The sequence below is a fragment of the Pseudopipra pipra genome, chromosome 27, assembly GCF_036250125.1.
Source record: "Pseudopipra pipra isolate bDixPip1 chromosome 27, bDixPip1.hap1, whole genome shotgun sequence".
Lineage (NCBI taxonomy): Eukaryota > Metazoa > Chordata > Aves > Passeriformes > Pipridae > Pseudopipra > Pseudopipra pipra.
Genome location: NC_087575.1, coordinates 5,735,625 through 5,761,880, shown reverse-complemented (window position 1 = coordinate 5,761,880; position 26,256 = coordinate 5,735,625). Strand labels below are relative to the sequence as shown.

The window sequence follows — 26,256 nt, the reverse complement described above, 5'->3', positions numbered from 1 at the left end:
CCGGCGCTGCCCCGGGACTCCGCGGGCCCGAGCACGCGCTGGCTCCCGCACGCCTCTGCCCACGGTGCGCCCCGAGGGGCTCCATGGCCTGGGGGGGCCGTGCCCGGTGTGTCCGGGGGCTCAGCAGGGACGGGAATGTGTTTGACCCCCCCGGCCCCGGGGCGGCACCGGGACCTCCCCCGGGGCCATCGGCACCCGCGGGGGCGTGGCCGCGGCGGGACCGGCCCGAACCGGCTCTGCGCGCGGGGGGCGGGGCGCTCCCTGCACTCTTCCCTCTGATTGGCCGCGCCGGGGCGGGAGGGCGTGGCCAGCCCAGAGCTGCGCTGCGCTATTGGCGGTCGTACTGGTCAGGGGGCGGGCCCGACGCGGGCCCCGCCCCACGTGCTTGCGCCGGCCGCGCTTATAGCGCGCGCGCGGCGCGGCGGGCACGCGTGCGGAGATGGCGGCGGGCGCGGCGGGATCGCGCGCGCTCCTGGCGCTACTTGTCGTGGGCGCGATGGCCGCGGGCGCCGCGGGGACAAGTAAGGACCGAACCGGGCCGAGCCGGGGCCGCGATGGGCCGGGGCGGGGCGGGAAGGGCCGGGGCGGCTCTGGGGAGGGTTCTCCGCCGGGCGGGGCGGGGGGCCTGCGAGGAGTTGGGCTCGGTGGGATTCCGAAGGGTCCCGCGGTATCCCGGCCCCGCGGGCGAGCTCCGGGCCGGGCCCGGCAGCGGCGGGCGCGGGGGGAGGAGCGGCGGCGCGGGCGCCTGCGGCGGGGCACGTCCGCGGCGGGCGGGGCCGCGCCGGGCAGCGGGGGCGCCCCGGGGGCTCGGGGCGGGCCGGGGGCGGCCGGGCCGGGCGGAGCTCGGGCTGCCCCGGGCGGTCCCGGGGCTCGGGCTCCCCCGCGTGCTCGCCGCTCTCCGTGGCCGGGGGAAGGCGGGGTCCGCCGGCGCTCCCGGCCGCGCGGGGTTGTTTTCTCCTTAGGAAAACCGAGGAATTCTGTTCCCCGCAGCCGCTTCTCCGGTTTCTCGGCTTTAAACCCTAAAGGTGTCCCCGATAATCCCCGGCGCCGAGCGGGACCGGCAGCCCCGCGGTGGGTGATTAAAGCGCGTCCCGCAGGGAGGAGCCGGGTCTGCCCCGTGCTGGGGCTTCACCTTTCACGTCCTCAGATTTTGGAGGAGTCCGTGGCAAACTGAGCCGGTGGCCATGGCAAACCCAGCCGTGCTCTGCCCGCAGGACTCCGCAGCTCCTGGATCAGCCCGCGTGCAAGGGGTGCTGATGGAAGAGGCTCGGTTTGATCGCCAGGGGCGGACCGCTGGTCCTGGCTGTTTAGAGCGTCAGGTACTTGTAGGCAGTTTGTGGTACCAGGCTAATTTCACCATAGTAGAACCAAAGACTGAAGGTGAAAGACTGGGAGGATTCCGGAAAAGCTGGGGTACGATAGAAGTGTCTGCTTAAAGTATTTCCTTGCTGCAGAGTTGCATTTTAATTCTTCGGGGCAGAGCCTCCTCCTAAACCTCACAGTTAAAGTTTCATAAACTCATCTGGAGCTGCCCGGGTCTGCTGTATCCCACTCCCTCTGTTGGCCTCCTGCCAGGGGACTGGCACCAGTGGGACGTGGAGGAGGCAGTTTCTATCCTTGGTCTGAAAAGCCCCAGAAGGATGAGCTGCCCCGTCAGTTGTGTAACACCCGTGTCCTGCCTGGCCACCGGGCTCCTGGGCTTGGTGTGTAACAGTGCTGGTGCCCTGAGATAGCAGAGTGGGGGCTGGACAGCGGGGGTTTGACCTCTCAGCGGTGTTGAGGTTTGTGTTTTACAGAGCAGCCTGGGTGGCAGCTCACCCTGAGCGTGGGTTGGTGTGTGCCTGGACTCTGTGCCCTCAGGAGGAGGGACCCTGACTTTGGCCTGGCTGTGTGAAGCTTAAGGGCAGATTTTGTAGCTGTTAGTGAAAATGGCAAAAAGCGTCAGAGCCTCAGCTATCCCCTTCCCAAGCCAAGAAACAAAGGTCAGGCCAAGTGGGAGCACATACCCTGTGGGACAGTGGGGCTCTGGTCAGGCTGGTCTGCCCCAAGGGTGTCCAGGCTGTTTACACCCCGGGGACTGGAGAGGTTGTTTTCAGCTGGAAGGTGACTCTGGAGAACGTTATCTGGTCTCTCTGCCTTCCCTGCTGTTCTGCTGGATCAGATACTGCTGCTGTGCCTGGGAGGCGCCGGGGGAGGCTCCGGCTCAGCTCTGTGGGGAATGTCTGGCCTTTGGGAGCTGATTCCAGGCTGCAGCCTGGCACTCTCTGGAAAATGTGTGAGCAGCCCCGATCGATTCCAGTGGGTTGCTGCTGCCTGTGCTCCTGTGCCTTGGGCTCAGCAGGCGCTTTCCCCAGCCTGGAGAGCCTGGGACAGGGATTGCCTGCTTGGCTTTCTGGTGGGAACAGGGGGAACATTAATCTCATGGGATTGCAAATGGTACTCACTGTTGCTGCTACTTGCTCTGGAGTCTTTTAACCTGTCTGAACTGCACGAGGTACCCTCTAACTCAGAGCAAATAACCTTGCACAGCTTATTTTGTCAGAGTACAGTAATCACCTTGTAGCTGTAAAACCCTTGATCTTTACCAGCTCCTGCTTTAATTCAGGCTGCAGTTGGAATGGACAGGCTTGTACAAGTGCTGTGGGCAGTTCCAGGGCTTGTCAGAACAAGGAATCTTTGATCACAAGCCTGTGGTGTGAAAAGTCCCCCACGGCACACAGGTCATTGGTCCTGGGGGTGGAACCCAGGGTGTGAGAGAGCTGCTCACAGCTGATACCCCTGTCCTGTACATCTCTGGGGACCCCTGGACCTCCCACTTATTTAAAATCAGTCAGCCTTCTCCCAAGAGCATCTTGGCTGCATATGAGGGTCCTTTCTCTTTCAGGGATGCTTATTCTTCAAGACTTTCAAAGCTTTAGTATGTAAAGCTAATTTTTCCTTTGAGAAACGTGGAATTGATTTATTTAGGAGTCAAGCTTAGCTTACAAACTGACTTGTATTTTTCTTCAGTTGGAGCAAACTTAGGTTTGTGACACTGATTTGTTTCTACTTTCACATAAACAGTCCTAGAATTTCCTGTTAAAACATTTTCAGGCATACAAAAAAACCCTCTCCCAAACCCACCTCCTCTGTGCTTGTATGTCATGGTGCATCAGTGGAGGGTTCTGTATGATCATAAAGTGCTTTTAACTGAGTAAATTAATTCCTGGAAGGCTCTTGGTGTGCAGGGCTGTCCCTTAGTGCAGGAAGGACATGTGGAAAGCTGAGCTTCTTTGGAAACCTGGCTTAGGGTGAGTCACGTAGTGACCTCGACCTGGGCCTGATGGCTTTTCCCGAAGCTTTTCCCACTGAGCCTCCCTTCCTGCCCGCCCTGGGAAGGGCTCCCAGGGCTGTGGGTGCTGCCCTGTGCCTGCCCTGGAGCCTGAAGACATTTGGCAGCTTCGCTTCCCTCAGCACAGGGACCGACCTTTGGACTGGCTGATTGCAGCGCTGAACCCCCTGGCCCCTGGCTGCAAGGGCAGAGTGAAAAACACCTGAATTCCAGCCTGCAGCTGCTGCCTGTGCCTCTGATCTGTTTATTGCTGGTTCAGTTCTGCAGGCTGGTCTTGCCTGAGATGAAAAGTCTGATTTCACTGTTTGTATGACAACAAATTTACATGTTTCCCCACCTGGCTCAGGACGTCTTGCAGACTGCAAGACCTCTCTCCTCCCCCAAAAAAGTTGTTACCTCAGTACCGTGCTTAGAAGTTCCTGCCAGGCACCTTGGTGAGCAGAGGGATGAAACAAGGCTGTGAGCAGGTGGAGGGTGGTGAGGGGCTGGTATGTGTGGCTGTGCACCAGGTCCTCCAGCCATGGCACAGCGAGGGGGGCCTGGGCCCCAGCCAGCTCCCAGTCATGGTCAGCCAGCCTTGGGGCTGTGCAGGGAGGGGGAATGGGCATGTTCCTCTCGGGAAGGGGGGCACAGGGAAGCACTTGTCCCATTTTACCCAAACTGACTTGGAGGGGCTCAGTCTGTGCTCTGGCGCTGCCACCCTCTCTACAGCAGGACACGTGTTGGGGTCCCACCACCTCGCTGCCCCCCAGCCTTTTGTGGTGACGTGACCTGTGCAGCACCTTCCCAGAGCACGGGCTGGGGACTGTGGAGGCTGCATAAGCCCTCACAAAACAGTCTGGAGCTGCAAGTGCTGGGGCTGTGGAGCGTTGCAGCCCTCGGTCTGCCCCGGAGGCACGGCCGTCCCTCGCAGTAGGTGGGCGATGCTGTGGGTGTCCAGCTTGGATAGTGGCAAACACAGAGTGCTGTTTTGTCTGTGCTGGTTTTGCAGCAGAGCCGCAGGAGATATGAAGTGAACAGCCCTGTCTGAGCCAGGCAGAGTTCAGAGCGTGGAGGGAGGGAGGGTAGGTAGAGTGCGCCGATCTGGAGATGATGTGCAGCCCCTTCTCAGTCGCTGAGGGTTATTTTTGCTTGTAGAAGGTGAATTCTTGCTTTGCACTAACACTTTGCACTAATACCTCTTCAACTCATAGCTGGTTTTATAAAGTCACCGCTGTCTCAAAAGAGACTGACTCAGGACAGCGTGGAGTTGTACTGCGAGGCGATTGGCAATCCCATCCCCGAGATCCAGTGGTGGTTTGAGGGGAACGATCCCAATGAGACCTATGCTCAGCTCTGGGATGGCGCACGGCAGGACCGTGTCAAAATCAACGCCACCTACAACCTGCACTCTACCAGTACCATCTACATCGCAAACCTCACGAGTGACGACTCAGGCATGTATGAGTGCCGGGCTAGCAACGATCCCGACCGCAACCACTTGTCGAAGAGCCCCAAAGTCAAGTGGATCCGTTCCCAGGCGAACGTTTTTGTCATCGAACGTGAGTGGCCACGTCGAGGCCTTGGCACTTGCTCGGACACTGGTGTCTTGAGTCTCCTGCCATGCTCACCCCTGCACCCGTGTCCTGTGGCTCCCAAAAGCTCCCCCACCCTCCCACCCCCGCTGTAGAACTGAGAGACTCCCACCCTCTGTCGACTCCCCACCACCTGTGACTTGACCCGAAATGGCCCTGCTCAAAAAGGGTTGTGGCTTCCCAACCAATTCGCCCTCCGGCAATCCTGCGCCTTTTCCGGAGCCAAAGACCTGGAACCTGCCGCTTATCCCCGAGCGCCTTCGAGCCCTGGTGTGGCCGCAGAATTGAGCCTTGATTCTGCGGTCGACTCTGCCCTAACCACCACTGACCAGCGGCCCTTTCCTGCGGCTCCTACAGCTCCCGCTCCTCTCAGCAGCCCTGCTTTGAGCTCGCTTCTGTGCTAGTGACCCAGGCTGTGGGGAACAAAACCTGCTTTGAGGTCTGAGATGCAACCATTTTTGAAATGGCCGTGTCTGTGTGACACTGAGTGTGATGTCATTGCTTGTCCTGTGGACGTGGCCAGGTTCCCTCTCGCAGAGCGGGCGGGCGAACGCTGGAGCGCACGGACTGCTCTGAGTGATAGAAACCTGGGAGGGAGCTTAACATCCCGCTGAGGTCTTCCCATGAGTTAGATGGGCATAGCTGCCTTCTCAGCAGAAGTGTGCTAGGAAATGCAGAACTCCAGCAGAACCTTCTTCCAGTGGAATTTGGATAGGAGGAAAAGCAAAGTGCCTGTCAACCCTGGCAAAAACTCTTCCTTCCAAGGGATGGAGGTTGGGCGGAAGGGTAGGGACCGTAGTGCCACCAGGGCTGTGTAATGGTGCTGCTGGTGGCAGCTGCCTTCTCGGGCAGCCTCCTACGAGTAGAAATGCCTGAGTCATCTTATGTTGCATAATTTACTGCTGCCTGGCACATGGAGGCCCAGGGCCTTTTGGAGTCACGGCTCTGTGTTCTCCCTGGAGTAATTCTGACTAAACCCTTTGGGTTGCCTCAGATGAAGCACATATTGCTGCCACACGGTCTGGTCTGCTGCCCCTTGCAACAGAGGGTCCTGACTGCCCTCTGTGTTACCTGGAGGTGTCTGAAGCTGCTCAGGTGGCAGGAGGTGTTGGCATATGAGTGCTCTGGTGGCTCACAGCAGCAGAGAGCTGTGCTCTGCCCTTCAGAGTGACCTTTTCCATTGCTTATTGAGCACTGGGCTCTGCTGGGGCTGCACCCATGGTAGCAACAGTAGAGGCTCCAAGTGATGCAGGACACAGCAGAGGTCCTGCTTGTAGGGGAGCAGCTGCAGGGTCAGCGTTGCTGTCCCAGGTGCACTCAGGCCCAGTCACCTGGTGCTGGGCACTGTCTGCTGCTGGCACTGTCAGGGCTGGTAGGGAACTCTGTATGAAGGTAAGTGGAAGCTGGGATAGACGAGGAGCTGTGGGGTTTGTGTTGCAGGTTCTTGGGCCCCATGTCAGCTCTGCAATAGCCTGTGTTAACTTAAATCCAATTCTTTACGAACGCAGGTCCGGACATCAAGGCTCATGTCTCTGTGGATTCTGGCAAGCTGGTCCTCACCTGTAACATGTCTGGGCCGTACTCCACCATCAAGGGCCACGAGTGGATGCATGGGGACAAGGTCCTGCAAGAGGATGAGACCGACAGTGCTTTCACCAGCTACACGTGAGTGTCAGGGCAAGGTCAGAACCTGGGCATGGGCATGTTTTTTCCCAGAGGCAGCTGCTCTTTGCTGTCAGCTGGACCCAGGGCTGAGTGCTTGTAGCCCTGCTGATGACAGGCCTTTGGGACTGTAGAGCATAGGATGAGCTGGACAGAGTTTTGGTAAGCCCCACACTCTCCTTTATGGGGGACAAAAAGGAGGAGGAAGGGATGGTTTTATGCCACAAATATCCTTGTAGAGCAGTTCTGCTGTTCGTGTTTGTAAGCAGGTGTTCAGCTGGGCTCTGGTTTGTCGGGCACAGCGTGTTGGGCCTGGTCATTGTGCCAGAGCTGTTCCCCCAGAGCTTTGAAGTGAGAGGCTCCAGTGCATGTTGTCTCTCCTGGGGGCTTTTTGTGCCTTTCCAAAGTCCAGCTGTTCTCACAGGAGCTGGGTGGCTGCAGCGTGGTCCGTGCTCAGTGTGGGAACACCAGCCTTGTTGTGGCAGTGCAGTGAGCTTTCCTTTCCGATTACAGTCAGACCTGGCTGGCACTGACCCAGCAGCTGTGGAGGCATCATGTCCCTTTGTATGGCAGTGCCGACGTGCCTGTCTCCCCATAGCAACAGGGAGCTGAACAAGGATTAAAGTATTTATAACCCAGCCTCCCTCGCGTGACCTCAATTCCTCAGCTGAGTGGTTTTTGGAAGTGGGAAGCGCCGTGCACAGCAGAACTAACAAACAGCCCCTTGTCCCGGTGCAGCCACGGGACAAACTCTGTGGGCCCCTTCCCTCGAGTGGGTATTATTGAGCAGCAGAATGGGATGTTTGTTGCGGGGCTGCATAATCCACTAAATCTCATTGCAGCAGCTTTACAGGAAGGAGAACGGGAGAGTTCTCCCTGTGCTGGGATTGATCCAGAATAGCCCAGCCTGGATGATCTTTGCCCCTGCTTTGCCCTGTGTTTCAGTGGGCTGGAACAGTGATCTCTGACTTGACAGACCTGTGCCAGATGTGGTGCACGTGAAAGCCTCTTCTGCCCTCCTCAGTGTGTGGGGAGGGGAGAGTGGAGAGCTGGGTTGCTGTAGGTACATGGTGCAGCATAAATGCTCTTCTGGAAAGGGAGAAACTTGCTATAGAGGAGGTTGCTGATGCTTATGGATGTCTGATTCCATGGCTCTGGAGGTCAGTGGGTAAGTCAGTTGTGCTGGATGCTGACCTGGGTCCTGTTTTTGGTAGAATCGAGGGGAAGATGGAGGAGCACTCTGGCATGTATGAGTGTGTCTACAAAACCAGCCCGGAGATAAGAGGACAAGTGAATATTTCAGGTAACTTCATGTGTTTGCTTCTGGGTCTGAGGAGGGGCATGGGGGAGCTGTCTTCTCCTGAAAACTTTGCTGTGGTGTCTTTTCAGCTTCTTGAGGGGCTGCTCCCAGCCCTTACCTGGCTGCAGGGCTCTGTGTGCCGTGTTATCAGGCAATGCTGTGTCTGCAGGGTCTGCTCTTAGATCCTGCATTCCCCTGGGCATGTTCCCACAGGAAAACTGGGAGAAGGATAATACCTGGTGGACAAATCTGTCTGAGCCTTTCTTGAAGCAGCTTGATTTGCTTTCCCCTCTGAAAATGCCAAAGTAGAGAGAGGAACAGCCTTACTGAGGTCAAGCTTTGGGGGAACTGCCTGATTTTGTGAGGTGTTGCAGAGAGCACAAATCTATGTGATTTTTATAATGAGGTGTTTGAATTTCTTGTTCTCTTGCTGTAGTTGCCCCCCAGGTGACGGCATACAAGAAGTCTGAGCATGGCAACGAGGGGGACACAGGTGTGCTGACCTGCAAGAATCCCTCTTTCCCCCCTGTCACCACTTGGTCCTGGTCCAAAAATGGTGAAAGTGTAAGTGCTGTGATTTGCACCTTCTCCCCTTCTGCCAACCCTCCTGCCCAGCACAGAGGTGGGGGAGCTTGTGCCATGAGAATTGAGTCTTTCAAAGCTCAGTGCCCCGGGAAGGAGGATTTCTGTGGGGGTTGGACCATGCACGGTCAGTCAGCGCTGCCCTCAGAGCTCTCTTACTCCTCCTCCTCCCTCCAGGACCTACAGAATGCCTCTGGGAGATACATCATCAAGTCCAGCGGCAACAAGACGGAGCTGCGCATTCTGAAGCTGAACATCGAGGAGGACACGGGCGACTATCGCTGCAACGCCGTCAATCCCATCGGCTCCGGGGACGCCACCGTGAACCTGCGCGTCCGCAGCCGCCTGGCAGCGCTCTGGCCTTTCCTGGGCATCGTGGCAGAAGTCCTTGTTCTGGTCACCATCATCTTCATCTATGAGAAGAGGAGGAAGCCGGATGAGGTTCTTGATGGTAGGAGGTGCCTGGGTTTAAATCTCTGGGGGGAGATCAAGTAACTTGTTGGGTGTCAAGATGGGCTCGCAGGGAACTCTGAGGTCCCCTTGTCAGAGGGGGTTGATTTGAGGGTGGGTGCTTGTGAAACAAGGGCAGTCTGTACTGTGCCACCTCAGACATGAAAGTGCCTGTAACTGTGCTGTTTCTGGCAGCCCAGTAGTGAGATGGAGCAAGAGAGGATTCGGTGCAGGTCAGCCTGACCCTTTGTCTCACCAGTACCTCTGCCCTTTGCTCAAGTATTTCCTGTGTCTGCAGGGCTGGGTTTGCTTTGGCAGCTCCCAGTCTGGAGAGGGTGGTTTGTAAATAAGAAGTAGAGCTTTTGTGGTGCTGTAAAACTGTGGGACTCTTAAGTAGCTCAGCAAGACCAGGCTTAGCTTGTGTTCAGCTCAGAATGTTTTGGGTCATCAGATCAACACATCCTGGATCTCAAAGCCCAGTACTATCTTTAATCTCTTCTGGAAGCACCAGCTCCTCCCTTTCCTTATCGGTGAGGATCTGCATTGTGTCAGCTGGATCCCCTTATCTGATCCCGTTAACAATGCAGTGTGAATGCTCTGTATCCTTCCTGCCCCGATACTGCTGGGCCCCTCAGCCCCCTGAGGAGAGGTGCAGCAGAGGGGCTAAGGCCTAATATCCGTCTTCTGACTGCAGGGCTTGGAATTCCACTCAAGGCAGTTTTACAAGCAGATGTTTTGCCCTCTGACACCCCTGGCTGGTGGAAGGCAGGTGTCCTCTTAAGGAAGTTGTAGCTGCATCTTCCAAGTGGTTCTCTCTCCCCAAAAGTCCCTGTAGTTTTGCCCCTCCTTAGAGGAGGTGGCAGTGAGGCCTGTCTGACCCAGTTCCTCCCAGTACTGGCTGAGAACTGAACGCTCCTGTCACCTGGGTTGGGATGGGGACAGTCCAGCCTGTGTTTGGGGTGATATTCTTGCTGGTGTTACCTGTCCACTCTTCCCTTCTCTGCTGCTGGGTGCCACCTCACATGGTAAGTAGAAGGTAGTTCCAGCCACGTGTCTGCCTCTGTCCTCTCACCAGCTGTGAGCAGATCCTGGTGCCCAGGGCAGTCCCAGTGCCTGGAGTGTGGGGCTTGGGGTCACTTGAGGGGAGCCAGGGCTGTAGAAGAGGCAATGGGGGGAGCAGAAGGAGATGTCTGGGAGCCTCCTGTTGGGAGGTGGCAGATTGCAGGGAGCTGGTGAAAGGCCTCAGGGCTTGGCACGTGTTGGCAGAGGTGTTTCCTTAGCTGTGCTGCTCAGTGTAGCCAGAACGTGGTGTGCAGTGTTTGTTTTGATATCACAACATGTGGGAAGGGAAAAGGGCTTCCTGCCGCTGCTTAAAGCCCCTATTCCTGAAACATCCTGTTTGGTTTCCCCTTTACCTGCTGTGAGTGTGCTCAGATTTGGGAGCCATCCCAAGTCCTGGAGCTGTGGGGGCGGGTGCAGATGGGCTGGGGCAGTGCTGCCATCTCACCAGAGGAGCTGTGGCTCTTTCCCATTTTTAAGTGGTGGTGGGAATGCTGCCTGGAACATAGTCCCCAGTGCTTTAAGAGGAGGCAGAGGTCACTTTGTACATGCTCTTCCCTGACACTGTTTGTTCTTTCTTTCCGTGCTGTCCCGAATGTGAAGATGATGATGGAGGCTCTGCACCACTGTGAGTACCTTTCCTCTTCCTATTTAGCCAGGTTTGTGCTGACAGATCTCATCCAGCCAGGGAATCTGCTCTGAAGATAAAACCTGGCTGGTGTGGGGCAACACTCAGCATGCTGGGTGGGAATATGTGTCCCCATGGCTCACTAAATGTCCCTGTGTGTAAACCACACGTACCCGGGGTGGCATTGGTGTCTGACACTGCTCTGGGAACTGATCTGCTGAGCTGCACCATCTGTTTGGACCTGAATTACACGAGTGGGCCGGGGAGGGGGGCTTCCTGCTCTCCCTTTCCTCATGTCCGTCCTTTCTTCCCAGGAAGAGCAATGCCACAAACCACAAGGACAAGAATGTCCGCCAGAGAAACGCAAACTAGGAGTGGGGCCAGGTGAGTGTCAGGCCTGAGGGCAGAGCCACACCTGGGGTGAGAGCTGCAGTGTCTGTGTCTGCAGAGGGTCTCTGGGAGAAGCTGAAGCATCTGTGGAGCCAGAGGCTCTTCTGGCCCAGCGTGGGCTCCACCAGCTCCCTCTAGCACAGTGCAGCCCTACTGGTGCAGCTGGATTATCTAACTGGCTTTTCTTTCTCTCCTGCCAGGTGATGTGTAGATGAAGAACTCGTCTGGACAATTTTGGTTTCTTCTATTTTTTTGGTAAAATAGCACCATGGAATATTCTAGTGCATCCTTGAGATTCAGTTACTTCACTTTCTAAAGAAACTTAAGTTGTAGAATCTAAAATACACTTCTTTTTTTTAAAGAGCCATGGGAGGGTTTTTCTACCTGTAAATGTAAATCCCCTGTTCCCATAGTCTAGGTCCCTGGCTGTCTCTGTCCTGGGTTTCTTTGTGTTGGTACAGAGTGGGGGGGTGGGAGCCACCTGTGTCCCACCTGCATGTGGGGGTGAGGGAGGAGCTGCTTTGGTGGCTGTCAGGAGGTGACACGATCTGACCAGAGGATTCAGGAGGGGAGTTCTGTGTTTTTCCCAGTGCATCACCTGGAGCAAGGCTGCACCTTTCCCTGACAAAGGGCATGTTCCTGGCCAGGCAGATTCCCAGTTAGCCCCTCCTGAGCTGTTCTCGGTTCCTCTGAAACAGGCAGCCAGGAGCAGTTAGAGCTGGACACTGGATAAATGATGGCTGTAACTTATTCCATGGGTGGTTCATGTCTCTGCCGTGGGGATGGGGCAGGGTGAGCTGGGGCTGGGGGTGGTTTGAGTTTTAACTGTGTGCTTGTGCTTGAGCCATCGCAGTGTGTGCGTGACATGGGGGCTTATGAGCAGATGAGTGCTCAGGGGAGTCTAACACCTTTACTGCTGGGTAGCATCGAACTGTTCCATCTGTTAACACTTCACAAATAAAAATGATTCCTCTCTCTTTTTTCCACCTCTGGACTCTGGTCTCTTCCCTCTGGGCTGCCTGACCCTCTGGCTGCAAAACAGGATGCTGTGTCTCAGTTTGGTGCCAGCTCTGGCTGCCTTCTAATTGCTGAGGATTTGCAGCTTGATGGGTGTAAAAGGCCTCCCTGGAGGGAGGGAGTGGTGCTCCCTGCTCTGCAGAGCCCGAGGAGCACTGGGCACACTTGCCTGTGTGGGACAGGTCTCACTTTGCCCTGCTCTGCAGTTCCTCAGACCTTGTGGCTGTGGGGTCAAGGATCAGCCTCAGTCCCCAGGAGCCCTCAGAGGACATGCTGCCTGTGTGTCTTGTGCTTCTCTAAGCAGGTTTTTTTTTCCTGCTCTTTCTGGGACAGGAAAGTGAGCAAAAATGTGAAACCTTTGTGCCCAGAGCAGGGCCTGGGGGAGAGGACTGAGGATGTGGTGGTGGGGGGGTCCCTTCTTGCTGCCAGCCTTGAGCTCAGGAGGCTTTTTGCCAGCATTCCTGCCCCTGGAGTGAGCAGTGAAGGCCATGGGCTGAAGGGAAGCTGCCATGTGCTCCCAGCTGGCCTAAGGTAACTGTGTGCTCTGCTCCTGGCAATTGGCTGAACCATGGCCGTGCTCTGTAGCCAGACACTTCTTCCTTTTAAGGGCCTGGGAAGGGTCAAGGGGAGAGTGTGGCTCTGATGGCTAAACTGCCCAGAGAACTGCTGGCAGCTTGGAGCTGTGGTAGCTGCATCCCTCCTGTCAGTGCTTCTGCCTCGCTGTGCCATCAGCTGGCCTTGGGCTGTGCAGGCAGCAGGGCTCTGCAGCCTGTAAGTGGGTTATGCAAGGCTTTCACAGCCGGCCTCATGCTATCCTGGTGAAAAATCAATGCATGGCTTAATTTTCCTTGATGAGGATTATGGGTCCTGCCTGACCCAGCTCTTGGCTGCAGCACAAAGAACCACTTGTGCCTTTTGTTTGACCGGGCAGGGACGGGGGGACAACAGCCCTGGGAGCTGGGCAAGGGGTGTAATGGCATAGTGCTGCTCTCTGCTGGGCCTGTGGCAGCTGCCCCCGTGAGCCCGGGCACGGCCCTGCCATGGCCCAAGGGCGGCCACGTGGAACCCTGCACAGGGATGGCACAAGCAGGCCTTGGCTGCAGTGCCCCTTTCTGTCCTGGGGAGAGAGTTGGTGCTCTGGGCACTGCGGGGACCCCGCTCAACCCCTGCCTCCTGACGCCTTGGCTCCAGCATCTCCAACCTCCCGTTCAGGTTAAGCTGCAGCACCGGTCTCCCCTCTGGGCTGGGAGCAGCTGAGGAGCTGCAGTGCTGTTCTCCGGGGGTGGTTTGGAGAAATGGGCTGTTCTTGAAGGCAGCCGTGCCAAGCCCGGGGAGCGATGTTGCAGAACGGGGCCCCTGTGTCCCTCAGCGCAGCTTTTGGGGTGTCTCCGCCCGTGGGGTCCGTGCAGGGGCTGCAGCTGCCCGGCCCCGGGCACGGCGCTGGCTCCGCCGCGGCGGGGACGCGCTGCCCGGTGCGGTTCTGTCCCGTGGCACCAGGTGGTGCCACCGCCGCGGCCTCGCTGCTCGCCCGGCTCCGCCACCCCACGGGTCCGTCCCAGAGCCGCGGCCCCGGGGCGGGGCGGCTCCGGTCCCGTGTCCGGCTGCTCGGGGGTGCTCGGAGCTCACCCGGGCTCCTCGTCCGGCGCGCCTCGACGCCCCGCAGCCCGGGGGAGCCGCAGCGGGACAAGCACGTTCCCGGAGCAGAGGGCAGGAGGTGCCGGTCCCTGTGCCCTGTTCTCTGCGCCCAGGGCGTCGGCGCCGGGCGCCGGGGCTGTCGGGGCTCAAGGTGAACGGTCCGTCCCGGTAGCCGGTCCCGCCGGCGAGCGCTGTGCCGGAGGGGGGAGCTGCGGAGCCGCCCGGCCCCCGGCCCGGCCCCGCTGCCCGCCCCCGGCCCGCCCCCGCCGCGGCGGCGGGTGCCACTGTGCCGCCGGTGGCCTCGGCGGCGGCAGCGGCGGCGGGATCGGGATCGGGATCAGGATGCGGGCGGGCCGCGGCGCGGCGGGCGGGGAGGCGGCCGAGGAGGAGGCGGCCGATGCGGCCAAGCGCGGCGGGGCGGCGGCGACCGGACGGGCGCGGGGCCGCGGCGGGAAGGGGTCCCCGAACGGCGAGTGCCGCCGCGGGGACCCTCCGCGCAGCCCCGGCCCGGAGCCGCCTCGAGAGCCCAAGGTCTCCTTCTCCTGCGGCGGCGGCGGCGCGTCCCCCGGCGGGGCCAAGGCAGCCGAGGAGGGCGCGGGCGAGGATGCGGGCGAGGAGGTCCGCGGGAGCCAGGCCAGCTTCATGCAGCGGCAGTTCGGGGCGATGCTCCAGCCCGGCGTCAACAAGTTCTCGCTGCGGATGTTCGGCTCGCAGAAGGCGGTGGAGCGGGAGCAGGAGCGCGTCAAGTCGGCGGGGGCCTGGATCATCCATCCCTACAGCGACTTCAGGTGCGGCGGTACCCGCGGGGCTCGGCCGCATCCCGCATCCAGCATCCTGCGGGGCCGGGTATCGGGCCGGGCCGGGGAGCAGGGCCGCCGGTGCGGCCGGGCCGAGGGCACCTTGAGCCGCCGCCGGGCGCGGGAGGGGCCGAGCCAGGCATCCCCCTCCCCAGCGCAGCAGCCGCCGCCCCGGGGATGCCGGGAGCACTCTCAGTGCCCGGGCAAGGGCGTCCCCTCGTCCTTCCCGGAGCCTCGGCAGGCTCGGCCCCCCTTAGCCCCACCGGGCCTTGGCTCTGCCCCTGGAGCACCCTGCGGTTCGGGGTCCCCCTCCCCGGGGAAGTGCCAGTGCTGGGTGGGGGGGATGTGCTGTGCCACTGCCAGGCAGAGCGTTGTGATGATTCCCCCTCCCCCATGGAGGCCTGATCCTGTCCCTGGGGTTCAGCCAGTTTGAGGGGGATTCTTCCCACTTCTGAGAGGACTTGAGTCCCCAAGATCCAGCCTGTGTGTCTTCCAGGTGAAGAATGGCAAACCCAGGAGAAAAGCTCTGCAGCTCCATCTCCTTCCTGGCCCATGAGCCCTGGGGAGCTCTGGAGTGGCAAACGTTTCCCTAGTTGTGTGAAAGCTGCTGGGAGGGAGGGATGGCTGGCTACACTGTCGGGGGCAGGCAGCATCACACCTTGCAGGGATGGAGGGGGGCTGAGACCCTGCTGGCATTACTGGTGAGCCAGCGCTGGGGCTGAACCAGTTGGTTCAGCGACCTCAAAGGGGCTGGGGGAGCCTTCTTCCAGGGGCCAGTGGGGCTCAGGGGCTCAGCTCTGAGTCATTTTGACTCTGCTGGTGCATGGTTTGGGGCGGCTCAGGGGAGGGTCCACTGGGTGCCTGGGGGGGGGATGTCCCTGAGCCAGACCTCAAATTCTGTTCTCTCCTAACACTGACGAGTCTCCACAGCATAGGGCTCCCTGAGGCAGGTGGAGGTGGCCATGGGCTCAGGGCAGGGACCAGCACTTGCATCTCCTGCTCCCGCCCTCATGCGCTGCCCTGGGCTGATCTGGCATCTTCCAGAGGAGAAGTTGGAGGCCCTTGGCCTCCCCCTGGGGCTGCCTTCTTGCACAGGGTCTTGCACCCTTCCACACTGTGGCTACACAGTGGAGCTCCCTCCTTGTCTCACTGGCTGGGCATCGGTTCTGCTGCAGGGCCGGGTTGAGCAGTGTCTGCACCGCCTGGTCACTGCTGTCCTGCGGTGGAGGGAGCTCCACTGGCCCTGCTGTGACAGAGCAGAGGTGGTGGTGGCAGGTAGATCCTGGGGGACTGGGCCTGTCTGCACTGCCCATGCTGCTCCTCACCCTCAGCAGCTGTGGGCTGTTGCCGGGGCTGGGAGCAGAGTGACCCCCATGCCTGCCCCAGGCCAAAGCCTGCCCAGCTCCTCTGACCTGGCAGAGCCGCGGTGCTGGAGGCAGAGTCCACGGTGCTCCTGAGAGCAGGGTCTCCCTGCAGTGAGCTTGCAGTGGGCTCGAGGCCTCAGAGGCTTCTCCGAGGTCCAGCAGCATTGTTCCCTGGACTGGTACTTGCAGCGAGCAGGCGGGTGCCAGGGTGACCTTGGAGAGTCACCCTGACTGTCCTGCCCAGCGCGGGCTCCATCCTCCTGGAGCCGCTATCAAGACTTGAAACCCATTGGGGCAGAGTGTCTGCCTGTGTTTTGATACTGGAAGTGGCGTAGGAGAGTTCCCTGCCCAGCGGGGAGGAGCTGCAGGCAGAGCCACGGCGTCCTCCAGCTCCACAACCATGCTCAGGAACAGGATCAGCCCACGTGGGGCTGAGCCTGGGCGTGAGGAACCCGCTCTGCCTGTGCATGTTGGGGACGTGTCCATCCGTCCCACGTTGTCCTGCCTTAAAATAATCAAAAAGCATTTATCCAATAATGATAATGGAGCGTGACCTGGTCGTGTTTGCCCTGCAAAACCCATTACCCATCTGCATCTGTGATATCATTTCATAATCATCGTCATTTAATGATCCTGACTTCTCATGGCAATGGCACTGCCATCGTTCACCCACAATTCAGGACACATTTGCTCCAGGAACCGAGGTTGCTATTTACATAAATATTGAATGACGAGGAAGCAGCCAGAGTGGCTGGTGAGATCCTGAGCTGCAAATCTGATAAAAGAGACCTTGTAAGTGTGTGCTGGAGCAGGGCCACATCCTTTTGGGTGCTGGGCAGTGGTCGTTGGTGGCTTTGCCAATTCTGGTCTCTGTTTTGGGAGGAACAGCCCAGCCAGTGCCAACTCCTTCATCGCTTCTGTTGTGGTTTCTGCACCAGCCCCGAGGAGCTGCTCTGGGGCTGTGGGAGCTGTGCACAGCCGGTGATTTGGGGATGGTGGCAGTGCCCATCACCCTGTGATTGCTGAGTGGGTGTCCAGGGGCTACACTGGCATCCCCCAGTGCCAGCCTGGCACCCACAGCCTTCCATGAGACTGGGCTGGGACCAGGGCTGGGGCTGAGCAGGGGGTTCTCACTGCTGGTGAATTTCTGTTGCAAGAGCTGCTCTCACAACTGAATTGGGGACAAAGATGATTCCAGAGCACATGTCCCTGGTGCTTCTTGGCCAGAGACTTCCTCATCCAGGGTTGAATGGTTTCAGGGGCTTTCCCTCTGCCTGGATGGTGCCACTGTGGGGGCTACTGAGCAGAGGGACTGGGCTTGCCAGCTGCTCTTGCTCCTGATGGATGTGCCAGCACTGCCACTGGTCCCGATGTTCCCATTCCCTCTGGTCAGGGTGTTGGGGAGCTGGACTCCTTATTCTGCAGCATCAGTGTGGGGCAGTCGGACCTGGGAGTGCTGAAAGCCATCACTCAGTCACTGGGGAGGAAAGGCTGGGACTGGCTGGGGGGATTGTGAAGGTGTGGGTCCTTGAGCAGTTTGCAAAGCCTTTACCCCCCTCCCCAGGAACTCCCAGGGTAAAAGGCTTTTCCAAGAGAGAGCAGCACCAATCATTCATCACAACTGACTCTGCTGGGATCTGGAGGTGCAGATGATGTTGGCCACCACTGCTCTCTCAGCTCAGGCAAACTTATGCCATTGGCTTTGTAACACACTTCTCATAGCAACCTCATTTTTAGGATATGAGTATTTAGTGTGAGTTTGCAAAGTGCCAATCCTGTGCTGATTGATCCTGCACTGATCCCGTGCTGCTCCTGCCCACCAGGCAGCCTGATTGTTTGCAGCTGGGCCTTGTCAGGGCTGAAGGGCTCAGACCTCAGGGGATCCTCCTGCAGAGGGGGGTCTTGGGGAGCTCCATACTGCTGGGCAGGCTGGTGCACGTGCAGCTCACTGCCGGGCTACGGGATCAGCATAAAGGGGTGTCGCTGGATTGTCTCCAGCAGACCCTGGAGCTCTGTGTGCTGCCAATGGAGTTGAGCAGGGACCACCCTGGCATACCTGCCTGTGCCCCCCCTGTATGGCTCGGCCCCAGCTTGTATCTTGCCCAGGACCTCAGAGCAGCAGCACCGTGCCAGGCGTTGGGCGGGTGACAGCGGAAAGGCGGCAGCTCGTGGGGGCTTTGGACACCTCCTGTCATCGTCACTGTCATACAATTGGGTCAGAAGCAAGGGAGGGATGTCAAGGATCCTGATTAATTTGTTTTCAGATATTTTTAGTAGCCTGGATTGGATCTTTTCTTCCATGCACATGAACCCTCCAAGGAAGAAAGCGCTGGCATCGCACCCCGGTCCCCGGGGCGATTGCACAGGGTCAGTTGTGTGCGGTGGGGGAATCAGGAGCAGTTTATCTTTTCTCTGCAGGCTGAATTCTGCCCTGGCTCAGCCAGATTGCAAAGGAATTGGAGCCAGAGGAGAGTTTTGCCCAGCTGGCGAGGTTATTTAATCTTTGTTCTTCGCAGCTTTGCACGGCTAATGCCCCCGTGGGACCTGCGCAGCACAGCAGGGTCAGTCCGAGTGGGAGCTGCCAGGGGTCTGGGGACAGATCCAGCCCCACAGCGACTCTGCTGACTCTGGCATCTCTGGCAGGTCGTGCTGTGTGTGGGAGCCTGGGGGTCTGGCCAGGCCCACCATGGCCATGGCCTCGCTGCCTGTTTGGTGCCAGCAGCTGAAGCTCGGTGTAGGGGTAGAAGGGGGGCACAGTTCCTTTGCCGAGGGTGCCCTGGGGACCGCCCTGGTGTGAAGTCATCGTTTTGCAGCAGTGACATCACTCACAGTTGCCACAGCAACACCTCACATGGGGAAGGTGTCATTGGAGAAAGGTCAGGAGCTGGGATGTTCGGCTCCTGGTCCTGCGCTGGTCTGCGCAGTGGGGGGGACCCGGCCCATCGCCCCTTTCTGTGTGCAGGGGGGGGTCTCCCCCTCGTCCCCCCACCCCAGGGCACCGCGTGCACGGCACGGCGATGGCACCCCCTGCCCATCATTTCACAGCTCTCAGAGACCCCTGCCCAGGTGGGCTGAGCAGACATGTGTGGGCGAGGGTCCTGAGTGTCCCTGCACGTGCACTGAGGAGCATCCCCCCCCTCCCGCCCCCCGGCCAGAGCAGGGAGGGCCGAGGTGGCCTCCACGCCATCCTGCCACGACAGAGCTGCTGTGACCTTGCAGATGCTCAGAAAGGTCGTCGGTGGCCCAGGAGAGGGGGACGAGGAGAAAGGGAAGAAGAATGGGGTGAGCCGGGAGGGGGTGGAGGGGCCGCGCAGCCCAGGCAGGGGCGGGGGCAGGGGCAGAGGCGGCCGCCCACCCACTCACCGCCCCCGCGTCTGGCCGGGGCTGCGGGCGCTGCCGCCGCCGACTGCAGCCGTACGTGCTCCGCTGCACCGGAGCCGCGGCGGCTCCTTCCATCGCAGCCGCGCTGCGGGGACTGACGGGCAGCCCCACCCTGGCACCCCCAAATCGGGACCCCAGCCTGGCCCGGGGGCGCGGAGTAGGGTGGCTCTGACTGTCCCTGTGGACTGACCGCTTTCCCCCCTCTGGGAGCAGGAAAGGGGGGACTGCTCCCACCAATCTCCCGTCCTGCCTTCACCTGTGACGTAGAGTGATGCCGACGGTCTGGGGGACTCCTCAGCCCGCGGGCTTCCCCGGGGCAGCTCGGCCGGAGGGTGCCCCCCTCCAGTGTTTGGCATCATCATTCTCCTCTCCCCCCAGGACCTGCTGCCTCCGGCAGCCCAGTGGGAGCCCCCAGCCTCATCCTGCACCCCCCTCTACACCTCAGTCAGGGGCTATGCTGGCTGCAAGATCACCCCAGGGGCAGGCTGGAGAGGGGGGAGCAAGGTGTAGTCTCTGGGGAGAGGGAGGTTCCTGTGGCTGAGGTGTCATCACAGTGGCAGCACCCCAGTAGCGTGGGTCCTGGAGGGCAGGGCACTGTGGCCATGTCCCCTCGGCATGGGGGGCAGCTGTGGGGCACTGGTGACACCCCCCCTCCATCTTCTCACTCCCCAGATTCTACTGGGACTTCACGATGCTGCTCTTCATGGTGGGCAACCTGATCATCATTCCTGTGGGCATCACCTTCTTCAAGGAGGAGACCACAGCACCCTGGATCGTGTTCAATGTGGTCTCTGACACCTTCTTCCTGATGGACCTGGTGCTGAACTTCCGGACAGGGATTGTCATTGAGGACAACACGGAAATCATCCTGGACCCCGAAAGGATCAAGAAGAAGTACCTCAAGACCTGGTTTGTGGTGGATTTTGTCTCCTCCATCCCCGTGGACTATGTTTTCCTCATTGTGGAGAAGGGCATAGACTCGGAGGTCTACAAGACCGCCCGTGCCCTCCGCATCGTCCGCTTCACCAAGATCCTCAGCCTCCTGCGGCTCCTCCGCCTCTCCCGGCTCATCCGCTACATCCACCAGTGGGAGGAGGTGAGGACCTGCTCTGGGCCTGCTGGCAGCACTGGGATGGCTGGGGAGAGCGGGAGCTGGAGGGGAGCTGGAGAGTGGCAGGGCTGGGGGCTGCCTGAAGAACGGACAGGGTGGAGGGGATCTGCAGGGCTCTGTGTGGGGCCAGTGGGTGGATGTGACCCTTCCTGGAAGGTTTAGGGCATCTCTGGGCCATGGTACACCACTCACCACTGGTGGCAGCATGGCTGGCACAAGCTGGCACACCATCCCCTGCTCCAGCAGCAGGACCCTGTCACCCTGCTCAGCTCCGTGCTGCTTGCCTTGCTCCCCGCTGGCTCCCTGCCCCTCCAGGAGCTTGGGGAGTGCCAGGGAGGGTGGCAGGACCCCTGGCCCTTGGGGTCCCCAGTGCAGGAGGCAGGGTGCACTCGGGGCCGTGTGGGCTGGGAGGGGACGTGCCTTAGAGTCTGGAGGGGACATGCTCGACTTTGCTACGTGGCTCTGGCCCAGACTCTGCACTTGGTGCCCTTGGGGCTGCCCCAGTCCCTCCTCCGTGCCCTGAGTATTTGTCTCTCCCTGAGCATCTGCTGGTGCTGGCTGATGCTCATCAAGGCTCGTGGCCATCACCACTTCCTGGGCGGTGCGGGGGCATCCCCATCCCACCAGCTGTGAATAGGCAGGTGGAGCAGAGCAGCCTCAGGGCCGGAGCTGGGCCAGCCATGGGAGCTGCTTCCATCAGAGGCCATGAGGGTCAGTGCCCTGAGCAGGGCTGGGCAGTGGGGGAGGGTCCCCACATTCACCTGCTGCCATCCCACCCACCCAGATCTTCCACATGACCTACGACCTGGCCAGTGCAGTGATGAGGATCATCAACCTCATTGGCATGATGCTGCTGCTCTGCCACTGGGACGGCTGCCTCCAGTTCCTGGTGCCCATGCTGCAGGATTTCCCCCAGAACTGCTGGGTCTCCATCAATGGGATGGTGGTGAGTACCATCCACCCCCTAATACGCTCCTGCCTGATCCCCTGGGCCCCCACCCATCCTCCTGTCATCTGGCCTCCGTGCTCTGACCCCAGGAGATGCCATCCCCCCGCTGGCCATGGCTGCAGTGCCCTGTGGTTTACAGGGCACCCCACAGTGTGCAGGGCACCCGGTGAGGCCTCACAGGACCTGGAGCAGCGGATCGATCCGGGCGGGAGGAATATGCTGACACTGGGCTCTTGGTCCTGTCCCCTGCCGCCTTCTCCTGCTCATTAGCCATAAAACTGCTATTAATAAATAATGTGCCCTGTTTCTAATTGCTCCCTCTCAGCCCCACAGCCTCCTGCAAATGGCTCTTCTCCCTCTGTCTGTCTCATCCTGTTCCATCAAGTTTCCATCTCTGCTCCGTTCCCTCCCGCCTGGCTTCCTCCTCTTCCTCCCCTGCCTTCTCCTTCCCTGACTGCTTCTCCAGGGAAGTTTGAAAAGTTTGGAAAGTTTGAAAATTTGCTTTTCAACAAATGCCTGTTGCTGAGGGCTGCTGAGAGAGGCAGGCAGAGAACCAGGGCCGTGGCCTGGCAGGGGCCAGGGCGCTGTGCCCTCGGGCGCTGCTCTCACACACACACAGACACACACAGACACACAGACAGACACACACAAACACACAGACACACACACAGACACACAGACAGACACACACAAACACACAGACACACACACAAACACACAGACACACACACACAGACACAACAGACACACACAGACACACACAAACACACAGACACACACACAAACACACAGACACACACAGACACACACAGACACACACAGACAGACACACACAAACACACAGACACACACACAAACACACAGACACACACAGACACACACACACAGACATGCAGACACACACAGACACAAACGCACAGACACACACAGACACACACAGACACACACTTGTGCAGCTGAGCACCAGCACGGGCTGAGCCGCCGTCCCTGTTGCTGCAGAACGACTCCTGGAGTGAGCTGTACTCCTTTGCCCTCTTCAAGTCCATGAGCCACATGCTCTGCATCGGCTATGGGAAGCAGGCTCCCGAGAGCATGACGGACATCTGGCTGACCATGCTGAGCATGATCGTGGGGGCCACTTGCTACGCCATGTTCATCGGCCACGCCACCGCCCTCATCCAGTCCCTGGACTCCTCCCGGCGCCAGTACCAGGAGAAGGTAGGACTGGGCCGAATGGGGCCCAGGGCTTCTGTCCTGAGCCCAGCTGGTGCGTCCCCTCCTGGAGATGCAGCCAGGTGGGGTGAGTGTTCCTGGCTGGGAGCAGGGATGGGGAGGTGTAGCGAGACTGGCCCATGGAGTGGGAATGTGTGTGTGGGGTCCCAGCTAACACACCTCTCCCCACAGTACAAGCAGGTGGAGCAGTACATGTCCTTCCACAAGCTGCCCGCCGACTTCCGCCAGAAGATTCATGACTACTATGAGCATCGCTACCAGGGCAAGATGTTTGACGAGGACAGCATCCTGGGGGAGCTCAACGAGCCCCTGCGTGAGGTGAGGGCTGGAGAGCTGGGTGTGGGGGATTGCTCCCCCAAAGGGAGGGACCCCCTGCTCCCTGTCATGTGTCAGGGAGTGGTGTGGGTCCCACTGGCTTCTGCCGTGCACATGCTTGGGGTCGAACACCTCTTGCTGCAGCTCTGCAGCTCTGAGTACGTGTCCATGCAAGATCTGTGTGCCAGGGTGTCCGTGAGCCTGCTGGTGGCGGGCAGCATGCCCCTGCAGAAGTGTGTCCCGGCCTCCTGTGCTCACCTGCTTCCCCACAGGAAATTGTCAACTTCAACTGCCGCAAGCTGGTGGCCTCGATGCCGCTGTTCGCCAACGCAGACCCCAACTTTGTCACGGCGATGCTCACCAAGCTGAAGTTTGAGGTGTTCCAGCCGGGTGACTACATTATCCGTGAGGGCACCATTGGCAAGAAGATGTACTTCATCCAGCACGGGGTGGTCAGCATCCTCACCAAGGGCAACAAGGAGATGAAACTCTCTGATGGCTCCTACTTTGGAGGTGAGCGCTTGCAGGACTGAGCCCGGGTACCCTCTTGGGGTCTGTGAGAAGTACTGGGGCACCTGCCCCGTCCTGGGGCATCCCCCATGTGGTGGTTCTCACCCCTTGCTCCTGGTTTGGCCCCATTTTGTTCTCACTGGCGGTGTTCTGACCTTGACCCCGGCATTTTCCACGCAGAGATCTGCCTGCTGACCCGTGGCCGGCGCACAGCCAGTGTCCGTGCAGACACCTACTGCCGCCTCTACTCGCTCTCAGTGGACAACTTCAATGAGGTGCTGGAGGAATACCCCATGATGAGACGGGCCTTTGAGACCGTGGCCATTGACCGCCTTGACCGCATTGGTAGGGCACGGTGGGGTCTGGAGGGGGAGAGGGGTGTCCCAGTAGAGGGAACAGCCATGACTTGCATGGGAACCCAGCGTAGTCCCAGGGTGGGACTCATGGTATTCCCTCTTCTGGCCCCCTCCCTGCAGGGAAGAAGAACTCGATCCTGCTCCACAAAGTGCAGCACGACCTCAACTCAGGTGTCTTCAACAATCAGGAGAACGAGATCATCCAGGAGATCGTCAAGTACGACCGGGAGATGGTGCAGCAGGCAGAGCTGCAGCAGCACACAGCTATGTACAGCCCCGTCCAGCCCCAGGTCACCTCCGCCATCGCCACCCTCCAGCAGGCCGTTGCCATGAGCTTCTGTCCGCAGATGGCGAGCCCTCTGGTGGGCTCCATGGCGCTGGGCTCACCCCGCATGATGCGCCGTTTGCAGTATGCCCAGGCCATGCCCAGCCCCTTCGCCGTCTCCCCCGTCCTGCTGCAGCAGAGCCCCCCACCGCAGCCACAGCCCCCGACGCCCCACACCAACCCCTCGCCCTCGCAGGACCCGGTGCAGCCCACGGCCCTGCCCGCCTCCACCAGCGCCTTTGCCGCGGCCGCGGCCAGCCCGCCGACCCAAAGCCCGCTGGCCAGCCGGACGTTCGCCTATGGAGGTGCCCCGGGGCCGCTGGGATCCCAGCTGTCCCTCAGCCAGCAGCCAGCGCCCGGCTCTCCCCAGCGCCTGGCTGCCCACAAGAGCACACAGGCGCTGCACACCAGCAGCCTCAGCCAGGATTCGCGGCCCCTCTCGGCCTCACAGCCCTCCCTGCCCCACGGGCTGGTGGCTGGCAGCACCCAGAGCCCTCCGGCCTCTGCCCGCGAGTCCTGCACCTCCATCAGTGGGGGCCCGGCCACTGCCTCGCCGGGCCCCGGGCCCCCAGCCGGGCTGCGGGGCCAGGCGCCCTCGCGGGGGGCTCCCGCCCACCCGGCACCCGCGGGCCCGGGGCTCACCCCGCCACCCACCCTGCCGCAGGACTCGGCGGCCCGCAAGGATTCAGCGGCCAGCACGCCCGACACGGACCCGGCCAAGTCCAGGCTGTCTTCCAACTTGTGACCTCCGCGCCGGGCACAGGGACACGTGTGCGGGAGGGGCTGCGCGGGAATCCCATCTCGCCTCGTGTCCACCCTGTGCCGCGGGACGAGGGCCGCGGCCACCCCACCGGCTGCCGCCCCCCGCTGTGGTGCCAGCCCCCCTCCCCGGCCCCCTCCTGCCACCCGCTGCAGAGCGGGGCAGCTGCCGAGGGTGGGCACGGGGCTGCTGCACCCCGCGACACCGCGGGGTCACCGGGTGAGCCCCCGGCTGCGTCATCTCCGACCAAAGTCTGGCCCTGTCTCCCGCTCCCCGCAGCGAAGCCCCGCTGCCCCTCGGCCTCCCTGGCTGCCCATAGAAGCCACAGCTGCATCCTCGCCATGACCAACTCTGTGTATGATATCTATGACCTGAACACATCCCTGTGTGTGTGACCCACAGGACACCTCCCGGGGCTGTCGGCACAGCCCTGGCGCCGCGTGTGTCCCTGCGCCCCTCCCACAGACCCAAGGTGAGGGGTGATGGTCCAGGACTGGAGGTAAGTTGCAGGGGGTCTGAGGGATGGTCGCCCTGAGGCTTGTAAGCACCCACACACTGTCCCCCACCCCAGGGCTGGGAGTGAACGCGGCCCCATGTCCTCGTAGGCAGTGCTAGGATGGAGGCAGACGCTGGAGCCCAACCCCAGAGTCCTGGGGCTGGGGAAGGCACCCACTGCGTGTACCAGGGGGGTGTGTGTGTGTGTGAGTGTGTGTGAGAGTGTGTGCAGGGCTGTGTGTGCAGGTGTGTGTGTATGCGTGTGTGTGCACACATGTGTATGTATGTGTGTGTGTGCAGGGCTGTGTGTACAGGTGTGTGTGTATGTGTGTCTGCACATGTGTGTGTGTGTATGTGTGTGTGTCTGCACATGTGTGTATGTGTGTGTGTCTGCACATGTGTGTATGTGTGTGTGTCTGCACGTGTGCCTCGCTGCCTCGCACTCTGGAGCCTTCCACACTGAATGTACTGCGAGTGTGGGGCCCGTGCCAGCCCAGCGCCCTGCGGCTGAGCAGCCGGAGGGACAGGGCCCCATTCCAAGCGTCCACCTTCCCATCCAGCCCATCCTGTGCAATAAACGTCAGCAGCTGACAGAGCTACGCACGACTCCGGCTCTGCTTCTTTGCCACCGTCCCTCCCTGCCGCGGCTCCGGCTGCTCCCGCTCCTCCTCCCTGGCCCAGGGAGCCTGAGCACTGGGCACAGTCCCAGCATGGGCTGTGGGATGCAGCTTTGTCCTTTGAAGAGCTGACTCCCTGCCAGAAAAGCGACAAGGTGAAAAGCCTCCTCCCAGCAGCTTTCCCCTTGCTCCAGCAGCAGCCAGGAAGAAGCTGGGAGCAGGCTGAGACAGGAGACTGTGGGTACAGGGTGCAGCCAAGAACTGGACCAAACACACCTGCAGCTGCAAGATGCCAACCATCTCCAACACCACCCCAGTGGAGAGGAGGCCTGGGAGGTCACAGTCTGGGGAGATGGGAGGCTCCTGGCTGGAAAGGCTGCAGTTGGACCCCATGAAAGCCCCACTCCCTCTGCAG

The 26,256-nt window shown here is 60.2% G+C and overlaps 2 protein-coding genes across 4 annotated transcripts; both read left to right on the top strand.

Annotated features, from left to right (window-relative positions):
• Positions 1-378: 378 nt before the first annotated feature.
• On the top strand, positions 379-11,962 carry BSG (basigin (Ok blood group)). 2 transcript variants are annotated; one of them, XM_064637275.1, is made up of 9 exons: positions 425-521; positions 4,525-4,872; positions 6,414-6,570; positions 7,782-7,870; positions 8,304-8,431; positions 8,627-8,900; positions 10,562-10,586; positions 10,901-10,970; positions 11,177-11,962. In XM_064637275.1, the coding sequence occupies exons 1-8, from the start codon at positions 440-442 to the stop codon at positions 10,956-10,958; spliced, it is 1,161 nt and encodes a 386-aa protein (XP_064493345.1). In that variant the 5' UTR covers positions 425-439; the 3' UTR covers positions 10,959-10,970; positions 11,177-11,962. The 2 variants fall into 2 exon arrangements, with proteins under 2 accessions (XP_064493344.1, XP_064493345.1); XM_064637274.1 differs by lacking the exon at positions 4,525-4,872 and having other exon boundaries at positions 379-521.
• A 1,947-nt stretch (positions 11,963-13,909) lies between these two features.
• On the top strand, positions 13,910-25,823 carry HCN2 (hyperpolarization activated cyclic nucleotide gated potassium and sodium channel 2). 2 transcript variants are annotated; one of them, XM_064637234.1, is made up of 8 exons: positions 13,910-14,416; positions 19,843-20,266; positions 21,066-21,227; positions 22,230-22,448; positions 22,635-22,781; positions 23,051-23,291; positions 23,469-23,633; positions 23,765-25,823. In XM_064637234.1, exons 1-8 carry the CDS (start codon positions 13,971-13,973, stop codon positions 24,712-24,714), a joined length of 2,754 nt encoding a protein of 917 aa, XP_064493304.1. In that variant the 5' UTR covers positions 13,910-13,970; the 3' UTR covers positions 24,715-25,823. The 2 variants fall into 2 exon arrangements, with proteins under 2 accessions (XP_064493304.1, XP_064493305.1); XM_064637235.1 differs by lacking the exon at positions 13,910-14,416 and adding an exon at positions 14,505-19,071.
• Positions 25,824-26,256: the final 433 nt, after the last annotated feature.